This window comes from Scomber japonicus, chromosome 12 (genome assembly GCF_027409825.1).
Source record: "Scomber japonicus isolate fScoJap1 chromosome 12, fScoJap1.pri, whole genome shotgun sequence".
Taxonomy (NCBI): domain Eukaryota; kingdom Metazoa; phylum Chordata; class Actinopteri; order Scombriformes; family Scombridae; genus Scomber; species Scomber japonicus.
The window spans coordinates 33,018,280-33,036,409 of record NC_070589.1 but is presented as its reverse complement, the minus strand read 5'-3'; the positions used below and the strand labels follow the sequence as shown (position 1 = coordinate 33,036,409).

General features: G+C 39.4%; 3 protein-coding genes across 3 annotated transcripts; all 3 read right to left on the bottom strand.

Annotated features, from left to right (window-relative positions):
* Positions 1-406: 406 nt before the first annotated feature.
* Positions 407-2,099, bottom strand: LOC128368634 (tripartite motif-containing protein 16-like). Its single transcript, XM_053329487.1, has one exon. The coding sequence runs from the start codon at positions 2,097-2,099 to the stop codon at positions 417-419; it is 1,683 nt and encodes a 560-aa protein (XP_053185462.1). The 3' UTR covers positions 407-416.
* A 3,231-nt stretch (positions 2,100-5,330) lies between these two features.
* On the bottom strand, positions 5,331-12,709 carry LOC128369793 (E3 ubiquitin/ISG15 ligase TRIM25-like). The gene is made up of 2 exons (XM_053330869.1): positions 11,045-12,709; positions 5,331-7,058 (listed from the first exon to the last, which is right to left on the bottom strand). The coding sequence occupies exons 1-2, from the start codon at positions 12,707-12,709 to the stop codon at positions 5,331-5,333; spliced, it is 3,393 nt and encodes a 1,130-aa protein (XP_053186844.1).
* A 1,885-nt stretch (positions 12,710-14,594) lies between these two features.
* LOC128368633 (tripartite motif-containing protein 16-like) lies at positions 14,595-16,280 on the bottom strand. The gene has a single exon (XM_053329486.1). It carries the CDS (start codon positions 16,278-16,280, stop codon positions 14,595-14,597), a length of 1,686 nt encoding a protein of 561 aa, XP_053185461.1.
* Between the last annotated feature and the right edge of the window lie 1,850 nt (positions 16,281-18,130).

The window sequence follows — 18,130 nt, the reverse complement described above, 5'->3', positions numbered from 1 at the left end:
ACTATGAATGTAAATGCATCAGTACATTTCTTTACTGATTCACAAAGTCATGAGAGCAAAATATGTTTGATAAAGGAAGGTCTGATTTTTCTCTGTTAAGACCGATGAGATGGAAAAGAAACAAGAGCACAAAGTTTCAGTTTCCATGTTGAGAAAAGCAAGTTTGTGTTTCTATATATGAAGAAAATCATCATGAGCAGTGATAGCCTCTCTGCTGAAACACACAAGCAAGAAAGAGCATCACATAAAGAAACTCAAATATTTACATAACATAACAACAGATGAGAAGATGTTAAAGTTGTCCATCAAACTTGATTGACAGCTGATCTCTGTGCAGCACAGAAACACCTCAGCAAAGAGCTCTCAGCAACAATGACAGAGACTAAATAACTGACTGTCCCTCAAATGACTTCTGACTATTTCACTTTACACAACTCAGCTGTGTCTCCAAAGGCATAATAAAACCAAAGTCCAGCATAGAGAGGCTGAGTGAATGTGGTCTGGACTCTGTGGAGGAGAGTCATGGTTTCAGAGACGCTGTAGAAGGACAGAATACCTGCTCTGTGATCCAGGTACACTCCGACTCTGGAGGAAACAGGACCTGAGACAGTAGTTTTAATGCTGTTGAACCAGAATTCATAACTGTTATTGCTATAATGTAAAGCCCAAGATTTGTCATTGCGTCCAAATTTACATTCATTTGAGTTTCCTGCTCTGCTGATATTCTTGTATGTGACTGCTACACAAACTCCTCCTCCGCTCCACTCCACCTCCCAGTAACAACGTCCAGTCAGACTCTCTCTACTCAGGACCTGATCACATCCAGTGAATCTGTCCGGATGACTAGAATAAGACTGTTTTTGAAGTGTTACTTCTGCTTTTCTGTTCCCATCAGATAATAACAGCCGTGTGTGTGCTGTGTTTGGATCCAGAGTGATTTCATGTGAATATCTCAAGAACTCAGCTCTGGTCTTGGGCTCTGATTTTGAATCTGACAGTAAAACGTCCACTTCAGTCACTGTCAGTGAGATGTTTGTCCATTCCTCCTTCAGGATGTCCTGTAGTTTATCTCTGAGCTCTGACACAGCTGCTGTCACATCCTCAAAGTATCTGAGAGGACGGATATTGATGCTGGATGAGTCTGTAGGTTGACTGAGTTGTGACACTGAGGGGTAGTTGTGTAGAAACTGGTTGTGATCCTCTGTGTGTGAGAGCTTCTTCAGTTCAGCGTCTTTCCTCTTCAGCTCAGTGATCTCCTGCTGCAGCTTCTCCTGAAGCTCTTTGACTCGACTCACTTCAGTTTCCTGCTGGGATCTGATCTGCTGCTTCACATCAGAGCTTCTTTTCTGGAGGAGACGGATCAGCTCAGTGAAGATCTTCTCACTGTCCTCCACTGCTTTATCAGCAGAGCGACTGACAGCCTGAACCTCCTGTTGAAGCAGCTTCACATCTCCCTCACTGTCCTGGATTCTCTGCTGGATATTTAGTCGACTCACCTCGAGCTCTCTCTGTCTCTCAGTCCTTTCTGCTGCAGCTGAGACTGTGTCATGACCTTTATGTTCATCAACAGAGCAGAGATAACAGATAATCTGCTGATCAGTGCGACAGAACATCTTCATCACCTCATCATGATGAGAGCAGATGTTCTCCTGAAGCTTCTTCGAGGGCTCGACCAGCTTGTGTTTTTTAAATGAAGGTGATTCATAATGAGGCTGGAGGTGATTCTCACAGTAAGAGACAAGACACACCAGACAGGACTTGAAGGCTTTCAGCTTCCTCCCAGTGCAGACATCACAGGCCACATCTTCAGGTCCAGCATAGCAGAGATCAGCAGCAGCAGCTTGGAGTCCAGTCTTCTTCAGCTCCTCCACTAAATCTGCTAACATGGTGTTTTTTACCAGGACAGGCCTCGGTGTGAAGGTCTGTCTGCACTGAGGACAGCTGTAGACTTCCTTCTTATCCTCTTCATCCCAGAAGTTGTTAATACAGCTCATGCAGTAGCTGTGTCCACAGGGAATAGTCACCGGATCCTTCAGTAGATCCAAACAGATGGAACAGCAGAATTTAGCTCCGTCCAGCTGAGCTCCTTGCTGCGCCATTTCACCTCTCAGTAACAATGACTGTCTGAGTTTCACTTTCTGAGAAGTGAAACTAGTTTGATCTCTGATCTAAACAGCATGTGCTGCTTCAGTAAATGTAGGCTGGCAGCTCACCACATGTTGGTTACACCCATCTTCAAACTGTAGATCTGAAGGGGAGGGAACAAGGAAATATGTGGACCAATCAGAGCATGTTGTGTTTGAGAGCAGGAAGAAGAGGGAGGAGTTATCAAGCGTTGATTAATTCCAGGAAGAGGAGCGGTCTGAGAGAGATACTGAGTGTTTAACCCTTTTTATACAATGAAGCTCATATCTTATTTAAAAACACTGCTCACCTGCTTTCTGGTGGCAAAGTAATGTTGGGAGTTTGAGAGTGATCTAAAGAATTAACATTAATGAATCTATTGTCTGCAGTGATATGTATATATAATCAATAGTTACTTGATCATTTGTTAATGGTGAACAACAGGAATTCATGGAACATCCTGCATTAAATTATCATGCATTAACTGTGATTTACTTAAATATGTGTTATGAACCCTTATTAGAAATGTTACTGTATATTTTATGTGTCACCACTACATTTATTGTTTTGTCCCCATAAAGCAGTTAAGCAGAAACTTTGATTACTGGATGATGGTTTAATTATTGTTTCTACAGCATCTTTCTACAGTGTTACTGTAAATGAGACATTATATTTTTATATATTTGCCGGCAATTATATATTTGTTTCATTTAGTCATTTTTTGTCATTCACATAAAGCTTCACAGAAACTTCCTGTAGCTGTAACAGATTCAGGTTCACAGATAAAAACACAGTCAGAAAACTACTTTAGTCAGCTTTCATTAAAAGGCAGCCATCCAAGCCCTGAACCTCCTGACAGTCCGGCATCTGAGGAAACAGGTTCAGCTCGTCTGATCCGTCCCAACACGCCTTTACAACACAGATCAGACGACACGTAGCCCGACATAAACACACAGCACTCACAGCACGGCTGATACTCAGTCAGATCTACCATAAGATACCATAAAATGAACTTTATGGATCCATGAAGAGAAAGCGGGTCAATGCAGCAGACGTGAAGGAAAGAGTCTAAATAAGATTCAAATCAAAGTTGAAACAGGACTAAACATCTGAATAAAACACCAGAAAATAAAACTATTCTCTTCTTATATTAATATCTTTTACAGCAGCAATTCTAGGATATATTACAGTTCATCAGCTGCTCATGTTGAGACTCAAACCCAACATGCAGTCTTAGGCAGTGGTAGCCAAACAGTGGTTCATGGGTCAAATGTGGCCGCCCAATAAAGATATTTGGCATTGTAACTAAAGCTGAGGTTTTCCCTCCTCATAGATGACATCACTAGATAATGATGTAAACACTCAGGCTCATATAAATCCCAATAGATATGACTTGTTAATATCTTATATATTGAGCAGATGATTAGTTTGATAATGACGTCATTTTGCTGATTTGTGGACAACAGATTTGTGTCATTTATGGCACTTTGAAGTCATGAAGCGCTCTACCGTTGTGTGGATGAATCATGAATTACTATTTCTATTCTTGCAGAGTCACTGTCATCAAATCTCATGTTTGGAGCCAAAACCAATGAATGTGTGTGTGTGTGTGTGTGTGTGTGTGTGTGTGTGTGTGTGTGTGTGTGTGTGTGTGTATCTAAAGTCTAAAGTCACATGTTCCTTCACTCCAGAAGACGGTGGTTATCTTAGCTTGTTTTTGGAAATGGTGCCATAAAGTAAAGATAGTGATAAGATAGTAAACCTCTCTACTTGAAACCAGATGAAAAGAAGGATTTTATTCAGTTTATAATTTAATAATTTCATGACTGGGCCTGATAGAGTTTAAATATGTTTCATTTGCTGTTGTTAATGTTAAATATTATAGTTTTCTTTAAGACTGAGTTTGAGTGACAACTAAGAAAACTTAGAAGCAACATGAATCTTTATCAAATATTTATTATAAACTATTAATGGTTTAAAACTAGAATAAACATTTCAACTTCTTCTGATGTTTATTCTGATTAGACTGAATGTAGTTTTTCATATGTGTGTGTTCACATTATGATAAAATGATAGTAAATTACATCTGTACTAGAAAAGGTGGAGAAACTTTAACTGTGATGGTTCAATAAATCAACCACAGCCGTCAGAAACACTAAAAACTGTTTTAAATGTGAGTTAAAAGAAGATAAATACTGAAAATTAATGTAAATATAAAAGTAATTACCTGAAATTGACAATACCATGCTGTTGTTTTACCTTCATCATGACTGAACTAAACATCTTCACATCCAAACTTGACCAAATTTAATGTTTAAAACTATTTGTCCAGTTTTTTTAGGCCTGTGTTAGAAATCCTCTTTATTGACTGAATGTACAAATAAAATGTGAGTTAGTTAAAAGCAACAAGTGATAGAAAGCTCTGCTCATTTCTCTGTGATGAAGCTGTTTTAATGATTAACCAGAAAGTTCAGAGACTGACTGACAAACATGAACTTTGCACTTTGAATGAGATCCTGAAATGAAGACAGAAGAAAATATTGAATGATTAAACTTTATTTATTGTGTAAAGCTTCAGTTTGTTCACACATCCAATCAGTAAAGTCTGTTAAATGACTCTTGTTCAATGATTTCATTTCAGATTCATTTCAACCACACAATCAATCACAGAATGTCAGCTATGTACAACAACTTAATAAATGATCTACTTATTGATTAGTATCATGATTATTATTGTTTTATAAGACTTAATAACACCTGATTTATATGTGACATTGGACAACATGCATAACTATGAATGTAAATGCAACAATACATTTCTTTACTGATTCACAAAGTCATGAGAGCAAAATATGTTTGATAAAGGAAGGTCTGATTTTTCTCTGTTAAGACCGATGAGATGGAAAAGAAACAAGAGCTCAAAGTTTCAGTTTCCGTGTTGAGAAAAGCAAGTTTGTGTTTCTATATATGAAGAAAATCATCATGAGCAGTGATAGCCTCTCTGCTGAAACACACAAGCAAGAAAGAGCATCACATAAAGAAACTCAAATATTTACATAACATAACAACAGATGAGAAGATGTTAAAGTTGTCCATCAAACTTGATTGACAGCTGATCTCTGTGCAGCACAGAAACACCTCAGCAAAGAGCTCTCAGCAACAATGACAGAGACTAAATAACTGACTGTCCCTCAAATGACTTCTGACTATTTCACTTTACACAACTCAGCTGTGTCTCCGTAATTATTAGAATAAAATTGAAATCCAGCATAGAGAGGCTGAGTGAATGTGGTCTGGACTCTGTGGAGGAGAGTCATGGTTTCAGAGACGCTGTAGAAGGACAGAATACCTGCTCTGTGATCCAGGTACACTCCGACTCTGGAGGAAACAGGACCTGAGACGGGAGTTTTAATGTTGTTGAACCAGAATCCATAACTGCTATTGTAACAATGTAAAGCCCAAGATTTGTCATTGCATCCAAATTGACATTCATTTGAACTTCCTGCTCTGCTGATATTCTTGTATACGACTGCTACACGAACTCCTAACCCGCTCCACTCCACCTCCCAGTAACAACGTCCAGTCAGACTCTCTCTACTCAGGACCTGCCAATAATTAGTGAATCTGTCTGGATGACTAGAATAAGACTGTTGTTGTCTTGTTACTTCTGCTTTCCTGTTCCCATCAGATAATAACAGCTGTATGTATGCTGTGTTTCGATCCAGAGTGATTTTATGTGAATATCTCAAGAACTCAGTTCTGGTCTTGGGCTCTGATTTTGATTCTGACAGTAAAACGTCCACTTCAGTCACTGCCAGTGAGATGTTTGTCCATTCCTCCTTCAGGATGTCCTGTAGTTTATCTCTGAGCTCTGACACAGCTGCTGTCACATCCTCAAAGTATCTCAGAGGACGGATATTGATGCCGGATGAGTCTGTAGCTTCACTGAGTTGTGACACTGAGGGGTAGTTGTGTAGAAACTGGTTGTGATCCTCTGTGTGTGAGAGTTGCTTCAGTTCAGCGTCTTTCCTCTTCAGCTCAGTGATCTCCTGCTGCAGCTTCTCCTGAAGCTCTTTGACTCCACTCACTTCAGTTTCCTGCTGGGATCTGATCTGCTGCTTCACATCAGAGCTTCTTTTCTGGAGGAGACGGATCAGTTCAGTGAAGATCTTCTCACTGTCCTCCACTACTTTATCAGCAGAGCGACTGACGGCCTCCACCTCCTGTTGAAGCAGCTTCACATCTTTCTCTCTGTCCTGGATTCTCTGCTGGATGTTTAGTCGACTCACCTCGAGCTCTCTCTGCCTCTCAGTCTTTTCTGCTGCAGCTGAGACTGTGTCGTGGCCTTTATGTTCATCCACAGAGCAGAGATAACAGATAATCTGCTGATCAGTACGGCAGAACATCTTCATCACCTCATCATGACGAGAGCAGATGTTCTCTTGGAGCTTCTCTGAGGGGTCGACCAGCTTGTGTTTCTTTAGTGGAGGTGCATCATAATGAGGTTGGAGGTGTTTCTCACAGTAAGATGCTGGACAAGTCAAACAGGACTTGAAGGCTTTCAGCTTCCTCCCAGTGCAGACATCACAGGCCACATCTTCAGGTCCAGCATAGCAGAGATCAGCAGCAGCAGCAGCTTGGAGTCCAGTCTTCTTCAGCTCCTCCACTAAATCTGCTAACATGGTGCTTTTTACCAGGACAGGCCTCGGTGTGAAGGTCTGTCTGCACTGAGGGCAGCTGTAGATTTCCTTCTTATCCTCTTCATCCCAGAAGTTGTTAATACAGCTCATGCAGTAGCTGTGTCCACAGGGAATAGTCACCGGATCCTTCAGTAGATCCAAACAGATGGAACAGCAGAATTTAGCTCCGTCCAGCTGAGCTCCTTGCTGCGCCATTTCACCTCTCAGTAACAATGACTGTCTGAGTTTCACTTTCTGAGAAGTGAAACTAGTTTGAGCTCTGATCTAAACAGCATGTGCTGCTTCAGTAAATGTAGGCTGGCAGCTCACCACATGTTGGTTACACCCATCTTCAAACTGTAGATCTGAAGGGGAGGGAACAAGGAAATATGTGGACCAATCAGAGCTTGTTGTGTTTGAGAGCAGGAAGAAGAGGGAGGAGTTATCAAGCGTTGATTCATTCCAGGAAGAGGAGCGGTCTGAGAGAGATACTGAGTGTTTAACCCTTTTTATACAATGAAGCTCATATCTTATTTAAAAACACTGCTCACCTGCTTTCTGGTGGCAAAGTAATGTTGGGAATTTGAGAGTGATCTAAAGAATTAACATTAATGAATCTATTGTCTACAGTGATATGTATATATAATCTATAGTTACTGGATCATTTGTTAATGGTGAACAACAGGAATTCATGGAACATCCTGCATTAAATCATCATGCATTAACTGTGATTTACTTAAATATGTGTTATGAACCCTTATTAGAAATGTTACTGTATATTTTATGTGTCACCACTACATTTATTGTTTTGTCCCCATAAAGCAGTTAAGCAGAAACTTTGATTACTGGATGATGGTTTAATTATTGTTTTTACAGCATCTTTCTACAGTGTTACTGTAAATGAGACATTATATTTTTATATATTTGCCTGCAATTATATATTTGTTTCATTTAGTTATTTTATAATTGTGTACTTGGTCTCTGAGTGATGTTATTTCTTGTTGCTTCTCATTTTGCCTTTTATTTTCTTGTATTTATATGCTACGTGAATCTTTTTGTAACACTTGTTGTGAATAGTGCTATACACATTTTTATATTTATTTATTCATTTTAATGGTTAACATTGGAATATATTTCCAACTCAGCACTTCTCCATTGTTCATGATCATTGCAGGATGACAGAAGTATTTATTCCATTAATCACAGTGACATCAGAATAAATATCAGCCTATAAAACAGTCTGTTGCTGCAGAGCTGGTTGATTTTGGTTTAAAGACATTTGTTCATCTTGTCATTCACATAAAGCTTCACAGAAACTTCCTGTAGCTGTAACAGATTCAGGTTCACAGATAAAAACACAGTCAGAAAACTACTTTAGTCAGCTTTCATTAAAAGGCAGCCATCCAAGCCCTGAACCTCCTGACAGTCCGGCATCTGAGGAAACAGGTTCAGCTCATCTGATCCGTCCCAACACGCCTTTACAACACAGATCAGACGACACGTAGCCCGACATAAACACACAGCACTCACAGCACGGCTGATACTCAGTCAGATCTACCATAAGATACCATAAAATGAACTTTATTGATCCATGAAGAGAAAGCGGGTCAATGCAGCAGACGTGAAGGAAAGAGTCTAAATAAGATTCAAATCAAAGTTGAAACAGGACTAAAAATCAGAATAAAACACCAGAAAATAAAACTATTCTCTTCTTATATTAATATCTTTTACAGCAGCAATTCTAAGATATATTACAGTTCATCAGCTGTTCATGTTGAGACTCAAACCCAACATGCAGTCTTAGGCAGTGGTAGCCAAACAGTGGTTCATGAACCAAATGTGGCCGTCCAATTAAAGTATTTGGCGTCGTAACAATAGACTGTATAAAAGAAATGGACGTAACATCCGTGACGTCACCCATTGGTTTGTGGACTGCTGCTCGGAAGACAATAGTTTCGAATGTGGGCAGTGCCATCTTGAAAATTTCAGGTGCATGCTGGGAAAAGTAAAAACATTGATTCGACTTATATGGGCATGAGGCGGAGCCATGGGCGAAGCGGGGAGGTTGCTAAAGTTACGAGGTCTGGATCTCGTGGACATTGGTCAATCAACCTGTCAATCAGGACGTAGCCACGCCCTAATGCATACCCTGCTTTATCGTCACATATAAAATCAGGGAGGCCAAAATGTCCCAAATGAACATCATACTGCATTGAAGAAGGCTTTAAACTAGCGATTGAGACCATAAACACATTTTGAAAACGGTTACTGAGGTTAGAAATCAAGTGAGAAGTTGGTGAATTCTCCATTGACTTGTATAGAGACGGTCGCCCCCTGGTGGCCTTTTGATAGAATGCAGCTCTAAGTTACTTCCTGGTTGGCTTCATTTCAGAGGACCAGAACTCCCCGCCTGGTTATAACTAAAGCTGAGGTTTTCCCCCCTCATAGATGACATCACTAGATAATGATGTAAACACTCAGGCTCATATTAACCCCAATAGATATGACTTGTTAATATCTTATATATTGAGCAGATGATTAGTTTGATAATGACGTCATTTTGCTGATTTGTGGACAACAGATTTGTGTCATTTATGGCACTTTGAAGTCATGAAGCGCTCTACCATTGTGTGGATAAATCATGAATTACTATTTCTATTCTTGCAGAGTCACTGTCATCAAATCTCATGTTTGGAGCCAAAACCAATGAGTGTGTGTGTGTGTGTGTGTGTGTGTGTGTGTGTGTGTGTGTGTGTGTGTGTGTGTATCTAAAGTCTAAAGTCACATGTTCCTTCACTCTAGAAGACGGTGGTTATCTTAGCTTGTTTTTGGAAATGGTGCCATAAAGTAAAGATAGTGATAAGATAGTAAACCTCTCTACTTGAAACCAGATGAAAAGAAGGATTTTATTCAGTTTATAATTTAATAATTTCATGACTGGGCCTGATAGAGTTTAAATATGTTTCATTTGCTGTTGTTAATGTTAAATATTATAGTTTTCTTTAAGACTGAGTTTGAGTGACAACTAAGAAAACTTAGAAGCAACATGAATCTTTATCAAATTTTTATTATAAACTATTAATGGTTTAAAACTAGACTAAACATTTCAACTTCTTCTGATGTTTATTCTGATTAGACTGAATGTAGTTTTTCATATGTGTGTTTTCACATTATGATAAAATGATTGTAAATTACATCTGTACTAGAAAAGGTGGAGAAACTTTAACTGTGATGGTTCAATAAATCAATCACAGCTGTCAGAAACACTAAAAACTGTTTTAAATGTGAGTTAAAAGAAGATAAATACTGAAAATTAATGTAAATATAAAAGTAATTACCTGAAATTGACAATAACATGCTGTTGTTTTACCTTCATCATGACTGAACTAAACATCTTCACATCCAAACTTGACCAAATTTAATGTTTAAAACTATTTTTCCAGTTTTTTTAGGCCTGTGTTAGAAATCCTCTTTCTTGACTGAATGTACAAATAAAATCTGAGTTAGTTAAAAGCAACAAGTGATAGAAAGCTCTGCTCATTTCTCTGTGATGAAGCTGTTTTAATGATTAAAGCTGAAAGTTCAGAGACTGACTGACAAACATGAACTTTGCACTTTGAATGAGATCCTGAAATGAAGACAGAAGAAAATATTGAATGATTAAACTTTATTTATTGTGTAAAGCTTCAGTTTGTTCACACATCCAATCAGTAAAGTCTGTTAAATGACTCTTGTTCAATGATTTCATGTTCAGATTCATTTCAACCACACAATCAATCACAGAATGTCAGCTATGTACAACAACTTAATAAATGATCTACTTATTGATTATTATCATGATTATTATTGTTTCATTCACAAAGTCATGGGAGCAAAATATGTTTGATAAAGGAAGGTCTGATTTTTCTCTGTTAAGACCGATGAGATGGAAAAGAAACAAGAGCACAAAGTTTCAGTTTCCATGTTGAGAAAAGCAAGTTTGTGTTTCTATATATGAAGAAAATCATCATGAGCAGTGATAGCCTCTCTGCTGAAACACACAAGCAAGAAAGAGCATCACATAAAGAAACTCAAATATTTACATAACATAACAACAGATGAGAAGATGTTAAAGTTGTCCATCAAACTTGATTGACAGCTGATCTCTGTGCAGCACAGAAACACCTCAGCAAAGAGCTCTCAGCAACAATGACAGAGACTAAATAACTGACTGTCCCTCAAATGACTTCTGACTATTTCACTTTACACAACTCAGCTGTGTTTCCATTATCAAAAAGCCTAACTCCAGCATAGAGAGGCTGAGTGAAGGTGGTCTTGACTCTGTGGAAGAGAGTCATGGTTTCAGAGACGCTGTAGAAGGACAAAATACCTGCTCTGTGATCCAGGTACACTCCGACTCTGGAGGAAACAGGACCTGAGACGGGAGTTGAGATGTTGTTGAACCAGAATCGATAACCGTCAGTTAAAATATATAAAGCCCAAGATTTGTCATTGCATCCAAATCTACATTCATTTACGTCTGCTCTGCTGATATTCTTGTATGCGACTGCTACACAAACTCCTCCGCTCCACTCCACTTCCCAGTAACAACGTCCAGTCAGACTCTCTCTACTCAGGACCTGATACTTAGCAGTGAATCTGTCTGGATGACTAGAATAAGACTGTTGTTGAAGTGTTCGTTCTGCTTTTCTGTTCCCATCAGATAATAACAGATTTGTGTGTGCTGTGTTTGGATCCAGAGTGATTTCATGTGAATATCTCAAGAATCCAGCTCTGGTCTTGGGCTCTGATTTTGATTCTGACAGTAAAACGTCCACTTCAGTCACTGTCAGTGAGATGTTTGTCCATTCCTCCTTCAGGATGTCCTGTAGTTTATCTCTGAGCTCTAACACAGCTGCTGTCACATCCTCAAAGTATCTGAGAGGACGGATATTGATGCTGGATGAGAGTGTAGGTTCACTGAGTTGTGACACTGAGGGGTAGTTGTGTAGAAACTGGTTGTGATCCTCTGTGTGTGAGAGCTGCTTCAGTTCAGCGTCTTTCCTCTTCAGCTCAGTGATCTCCTGCTGCAGCTTCTCCTGAAGCTCTTTGACTCCACTCACTTGAGTTTCCTGCTGGGATCTGATCTGCTGCTTCACATCAGAGCTTCTTTTCTGGAGGAGACGGATCATCTGAGTGAAGATCTTCTCACTGTCCTCCACTGCTTTATCAGCAGAGAGACTGACGGCCTCCACCTCCTGTTGAAGCAGCTTCACATCTTTCTCTCTGTCCTGGATTCTCTGCTGGATGTTTAGTCGACTCACCTCGAGCTCTCTCTGCCTCTCAGTCCTTTCTGCTTTAGCTGAGACTGTGTCATGACCTTTATGTTCATCCACAGAGCAGAGATAACAGATAGTCTGCTGATCAGTACGGCAGAACATCTTCATCACCTCATCATGATGAGAGCAGATGTTCTCCTGGAGCTTCTCTGAGGGCTCCACCAGCTTGTGTTTCTTCAGTGGAGCGACATTATAGTGAAGCTGGAGGTGATTCTCACAGTAAGATGCTGGACAAGTCAAACAGGACTTGAAGGCTTTCAGCTTCCTCCCAGTGCAGACATCACAGGCCACATCTTCAGGTCCAGCATAGCAGTGATCAGCAGCAGCAGCTTGGAGTCCAGTCTTCTTCAGCTCCTCCACTATATCTGCTAACATGGTGTTTTTTACCAGGACAGGTCTCGGTGTGAAGGTCTGTCTGCACTGAGGACAGCTGTAGATTTCCTTCTTATTCTCTTCATCCCAGAAGTTGTTAATACAGCTCATGCAGTAGCTGTGTCCACAGGGAATAGTCACCGGATCCTTCAGTAGATCCAAACAGATGGAACAGCAGAATTTAGCTCCGTCCAGCTGAGCTCCTTGCTGCGCCATTTCACCTCTCAGTAACAATGACTGTCTGAGTTTCACTTTCTGAGAAGTGAAACTAGTTTGAGCTCTGATCTAAACAGCATGTGCTGCTTCAGTAAATGTAGGCTGGCAGCTCACCACATGTTGGTTACACCCATCTTCAAACTGTAGATCTGAAGGGGAGGGAACAAGGAAATATGTGGACCAATCAGAGCTTGTTGTGTTTGAGAGCAGGAAGAAGAGGGAGGAGTTATCAAGCGTTGATTCATTCCAGGAAGAGGAGCGGTCTGAGAGAGATACTGAGTGTTTAACCCTTTTTATACAATGAAGCTCATGAAGCTCGTGTGTGTGTGTGTGTCTAAAGTCTAAAGTCACATGTTCCTCCACTCCAGAAGACGGTGGTTATCTTAGCTTGTTTTTGGAAATGGTGCCATAAAGTAAAGATAGTGATAAGATAGTAAACCTCTCTACTTGAAACGAGATGAAAAGAAGGATTTTATTCAGTTTATAATTTAATAATTTCATGACTGGGCCTGATAGAGTTTAAATATGTTTCATTTGCTGTTGTTAATGTTAAATATTATAGTTTTCTTTAAGACTGAGTTTGAGTGACAACTAAGAAAACTTAGAAGCAACATGAATCTTTATCAAATTTTTATTATAAACTATTAATGGTTTAAAACTAGACTAAACATTTCAACTTCTTCTGATGTTTATTCTGATTAGACTGAATGTAGTTTTTCATATGTGTGTGTTCACATTATGATAAAATGATTGTAAATTACATCTGTACTAGAAAAGGTGGAGAAACTTTAACTGTGATGGTTCAATAAATCAATCACAGCTGTCAGAAACAATAAAAAACTGTTTTAAATGTGAGTTAAAAGAAGATAAATACTGAAAATTAATGTAAATATAAAAGTAATTACCTGAAATTGACAATACCATGCTGTTGTTTTACCTTCATCATGACTGAACAAAACATCTTCACATCCAAACTTGACCAAATTTAATGTTTAAAACTATTTTTCCAGTTTTTTTAGGCCTGTGTTAGAAATCCTCTTTATTGACTGAATGTACAAATAAAATGTGAGTTAGTTAAAAGCAACAAGTGATAGAAAGCTCTGCTCATTTCTCTGTGATGAAGCTGTTTTAATGATTAACCAGAAAGTTCAGAGACTGACTGACAAACATGAACTTTGCACTTTGAATGAGATCCTGAAATGAAGACAGAAGAAAATATTGAATTATTAAACTTTATTTATTGTGTAAAGCTTCAGTTTGTTCACACATCCAATCAGTAAAGTATGTTAAATGACTCTTGTTCAATGATTTCATGTTCAGATTCATTTCAACCACACAATCAATCACAGAATGTCAGCTATGTACAACAACTTAATAAATGATCTACTTATTGATTAGTATCATGATTATTATTGTTTTATAACACTTAATAACACCTGATTTATATGTGACATTGGACAACATGCATAACTATGAATGTAAATGCAACAATACATTTCTTTACTGATTCACAAAGTCATGAGAGCAAAATATGTTTGATAAAGGAAGGTCTGATTTTTCTCTGTTAAGACCGATGAGACGGAAAAGAAACAAGAGCACAAAGTTTCAGTTTCCATGTTGAGAAAAGCAAGTTTGTGTTTCTATATATGAAGAAAATCATCATGAGCAGTGATAGCCTCTCTGCTGAAACACACAAGCAAGAAAGAGCATCACATAAAGAAACTCAAATATTTACATAACATAACAACAGATGAGAAGATGTTAAAGTTGTCCATCAAACTTGATTGACAGCTGATCTCTGTGCAGCACAGAAACACCTCAGCAAAGAGCTCTCAGCAACAATGACAGAGACTAAATAACTGACTGTCCCTCAAATGACTTCTGACTATTTCACTTTACACAACTCAGCTGTGTCTCCGTAATTATTAGAATAAAATTGAAATCCAGCATAGAGAGGCTGAGTGAATGTGGTCTGGACTCTGTGGAGGAGAGTCATGGTTTCAGAGACGCTGTAGAAGGACAGAATACCTGCTCTGTGATCCAGGTACACTCCGACTCTGGAGGAAACAGGACCTGAGACGGGAGTTGAGATGCTGTTGAACCAGAATGTATAACTGTTATTGTAATAATATAAAGCCCAAGATTTGTCATTGCATCCAAATGCACATTCACTTGAGTTTCCTGCTCTGCTGATATTCTTGTATGCGACTGCTACACGAACTCCTGTCCCACTCCACTCCACCTCCCAGTAACAACGTCCAGTCAGACTCTCCCTGCTCAGGACCTGACCACATGCAGTGAATCTGTCTGTGTGACTAGAATAAGACTGTTGTTGAGTTGTTAGTTTTGCTTTTCTGTTCCCATCAGATAATAACAGCTGCGTGTCTGCATTGTTTGGATCCAGAGTGATTTCATGTGAATATCTTAAGAATCCAGCTCTGGTCTTGGGTTCTGATTTTGATTCTGACAGTAAAGCGTCCACTTCAGTCACTGTCAGTGAGATGTTTGTCCATTCCTCCTTCAGGATGTCCTGTAGTTTATCTCTGAGCTCTGACACAGCTGCTGTCACATCCTCAAAGTATCTGAGAGGACGGATATTGATGCTGGATGAGTCTGTAGGTTCACTGAGTTGAGACACTGAGGGGTAGTTGTGTAGAAACTGGTTGTGATCCTCTGTGTGTGAGAGCTGCTTCAGTTCAGCGTCTTTCCTCTTCAGCTCAGTGATCTCCTGCTGCAGCTTCTCCTGAAGCTCTTTGACTCGACCCACTTCAGTTTCCTGCTGGGATCTGATCTGCTGCTTCACATCAGAGCTTCTTTTCTGGAGGAGACGGATCAGCTCAGTGAAGATCTTCTCACTGTCCTCCACTGCTTTATCAGCAGAGCGACTGACGGCCTCCACTTCCTGTTGAAGCAGCTTCACATCTTTCTCTCTGTCCTGGATTCTCTGCTGGATGTTTAGTCGACTCACCTCGAGCTCTCTCTGCCTCTCAGTCCTTTCTGCTTTAGCTGAGACTGTGTCGTGGCCTTTATGTTCATCCACAGAGCAGAGATAACAGATAATCTGCTGATCAGTACGACAGAACATCTTCATCACCTCATCATGATGAGAGCAGATGTTCTCCTGGAGCTTCTTGGAGGGGTCGACCAGCTTGTGTTTCTTCAGTGGAGCTACATCATAATGAGGCTGGAGGTGTTTCTCACAGTAAGATGCTGGACAAGTCAAACAGGACTTGAAGGCTTTCAGCTTCCTCCCAGTGCAGAAATCACAGGCCACATCTTCAGGTCCAGCATAGCAGAGATCAGCAGCAGCAGCTTGGAATCTAGTCTTCTTCAGCTCCTCCACTAAATCTGCTAACATGGTGCTTTTTACCAGGACAGGCCTCGGTGTGAAGGACTGTCTGCACTGAGGACAGCTGTAGATTTCCTTCTTATCCTCTTCATCCCAGAAGTTGTTAATACAGCTCATGCAGTAGCTGTGTCCACAGGGAATAGTCACCGGATCCTTCAGTAGATCCAAACAGATGGAACAGCAGAATTTAGCTCCGTCCAGCTGAGCTCCTTGCTGCGCCATTTCACCTCTCAGTAACAATGACTGTCTGAGTTTCACCTTCTGAGAAGTGAAACTAGTTTGAGCTCTGATCTAAACAGCATGTGCTGCTTCAGTAAATGTAGGCTGGCAGCTCACCACATGTTGGTTACACCCATCTTCAAACTGTAGATCTGAAGGGGAGGGAACAAGGAAATATGTGGACCAATCAGAGCTTGTTGTGTTTAAGAGCAGGAAGAAGAGGGAGGAGTTATCAAGCGTTGATTCATTCCAGGAAGAGGAGCGGTCTGAGAGAGATACTGAGTGTTTAACCCTTTTTATACAATGAAGCTCATATCTTATTTAAAAACACTGCTCACCTGCTTTCTGATGGCAAAGTAATGTTGGGATTTTGAGAGTGATCTAAAGAATTAACATTAATGAATCTATTGTCTGCAGTGATATGTATATATAATCTATAGTCACTTGATCATTTGTTAATGGTGAACAACAGGAATTCATGGAACATCCTGCATTAAATCATCATGCATTAACTGTGATTTACTTAAATATGTGTTATGAACCCTTATTAGAAATGTTACTGTATATTTTATGTGTCACCACTACATTTATTGTTTTGTCCTCATAAAGCAGTGAAGCAGAAACTTTGATTACTGGATGATGGTTTAATTATTGTTTTTACAGCATCTTTCTACAGTGTTACTGTAAATGAGACATTATATTTTTATATATTTGTAAATGTACTTTATTTACACAGCCCTTTACAACAGTCCTTTTGGTGTACCAAAGTGCTTTACAGCAGGTAATAAATAAAAAGAGGAATAAGTAAAAACAATTAAAAACAATAAAATAACAGTGAAAGCAATAAAATACAACAAAATCAAATAAGGTAAAGTAAGATAAAATAAAATAAAATAAGATAAAAGTGTCATACTACTAGGTGTTAAAAGCCATCCTAAAAAAGTAGTTTTCTAGCCTGGACTTAAAGAGGCCCAGGTCAGAAATAGTACGCGTCTAGGCGAGGAGCTTATTCCAGAGCCTGGGGGAAGCGACAGAAAAGGCTCAGTCACCCGAGGGTTTGTACTTTGACCTGGACAGTTCCTGTTGACCTCAGAACTCTACCAGGATTACGAACAGTTAAAAGCTCAGATAAATACGATGGGGCGAGGCCGTTAAGAGCTTTAAAAACAAACATTAAAAGTTTAAAATCAATTCTATAAAGGACAGGTAGCCAATGGAGGGAGTTAAGAACAGGAGTGATGTGCACACGTCTGTTAGTATTGGTTAAAAGACGGGCAGCAGCATTTTGCACAAGTTGAAGGCGACTGAGAGACGCCGATATAAATTGTATTGCATTAGTCTAACCTTGAACATATTTGCCTGCAATTATATATTTGTTTCATTTAGTCGTTTTATAACTGTGTACTTGGTCTCTGAGTGATGTTATTTCTTGTTGCTTCTCATTTTGCCTTTTATTTTCTTGTATTTATATGCTACGTGAAACTTTTTGTAACATTTGTGGTGAATGGTGATATACACATTTTTATTTTTATTTATTTATTTTAATGCTTAACAGTGGAATATATTTCCAACTCAGCACTTCTCCATTGTTCATGATCATTGCAGGATGACAGAAGTATTTATTCCATTAATCACAGTGACATCAGAATAAATATCAGCCTATAAAACAGTCTGTTGCTGCAGAGCTGGTTGATTTTGGTTTAAAGACATTTGTTCATCTTGTCATTCACATAAAGCTTCACAGAAACTTCCTGTAGCTGTAACAGATTCAGGTTCACAGATAAAAACACAGTCAGAAAACTACTTTAGTCAGCTTTCATTAAAAGGCAGCCATCCAAGCCCTGAACCTCCTG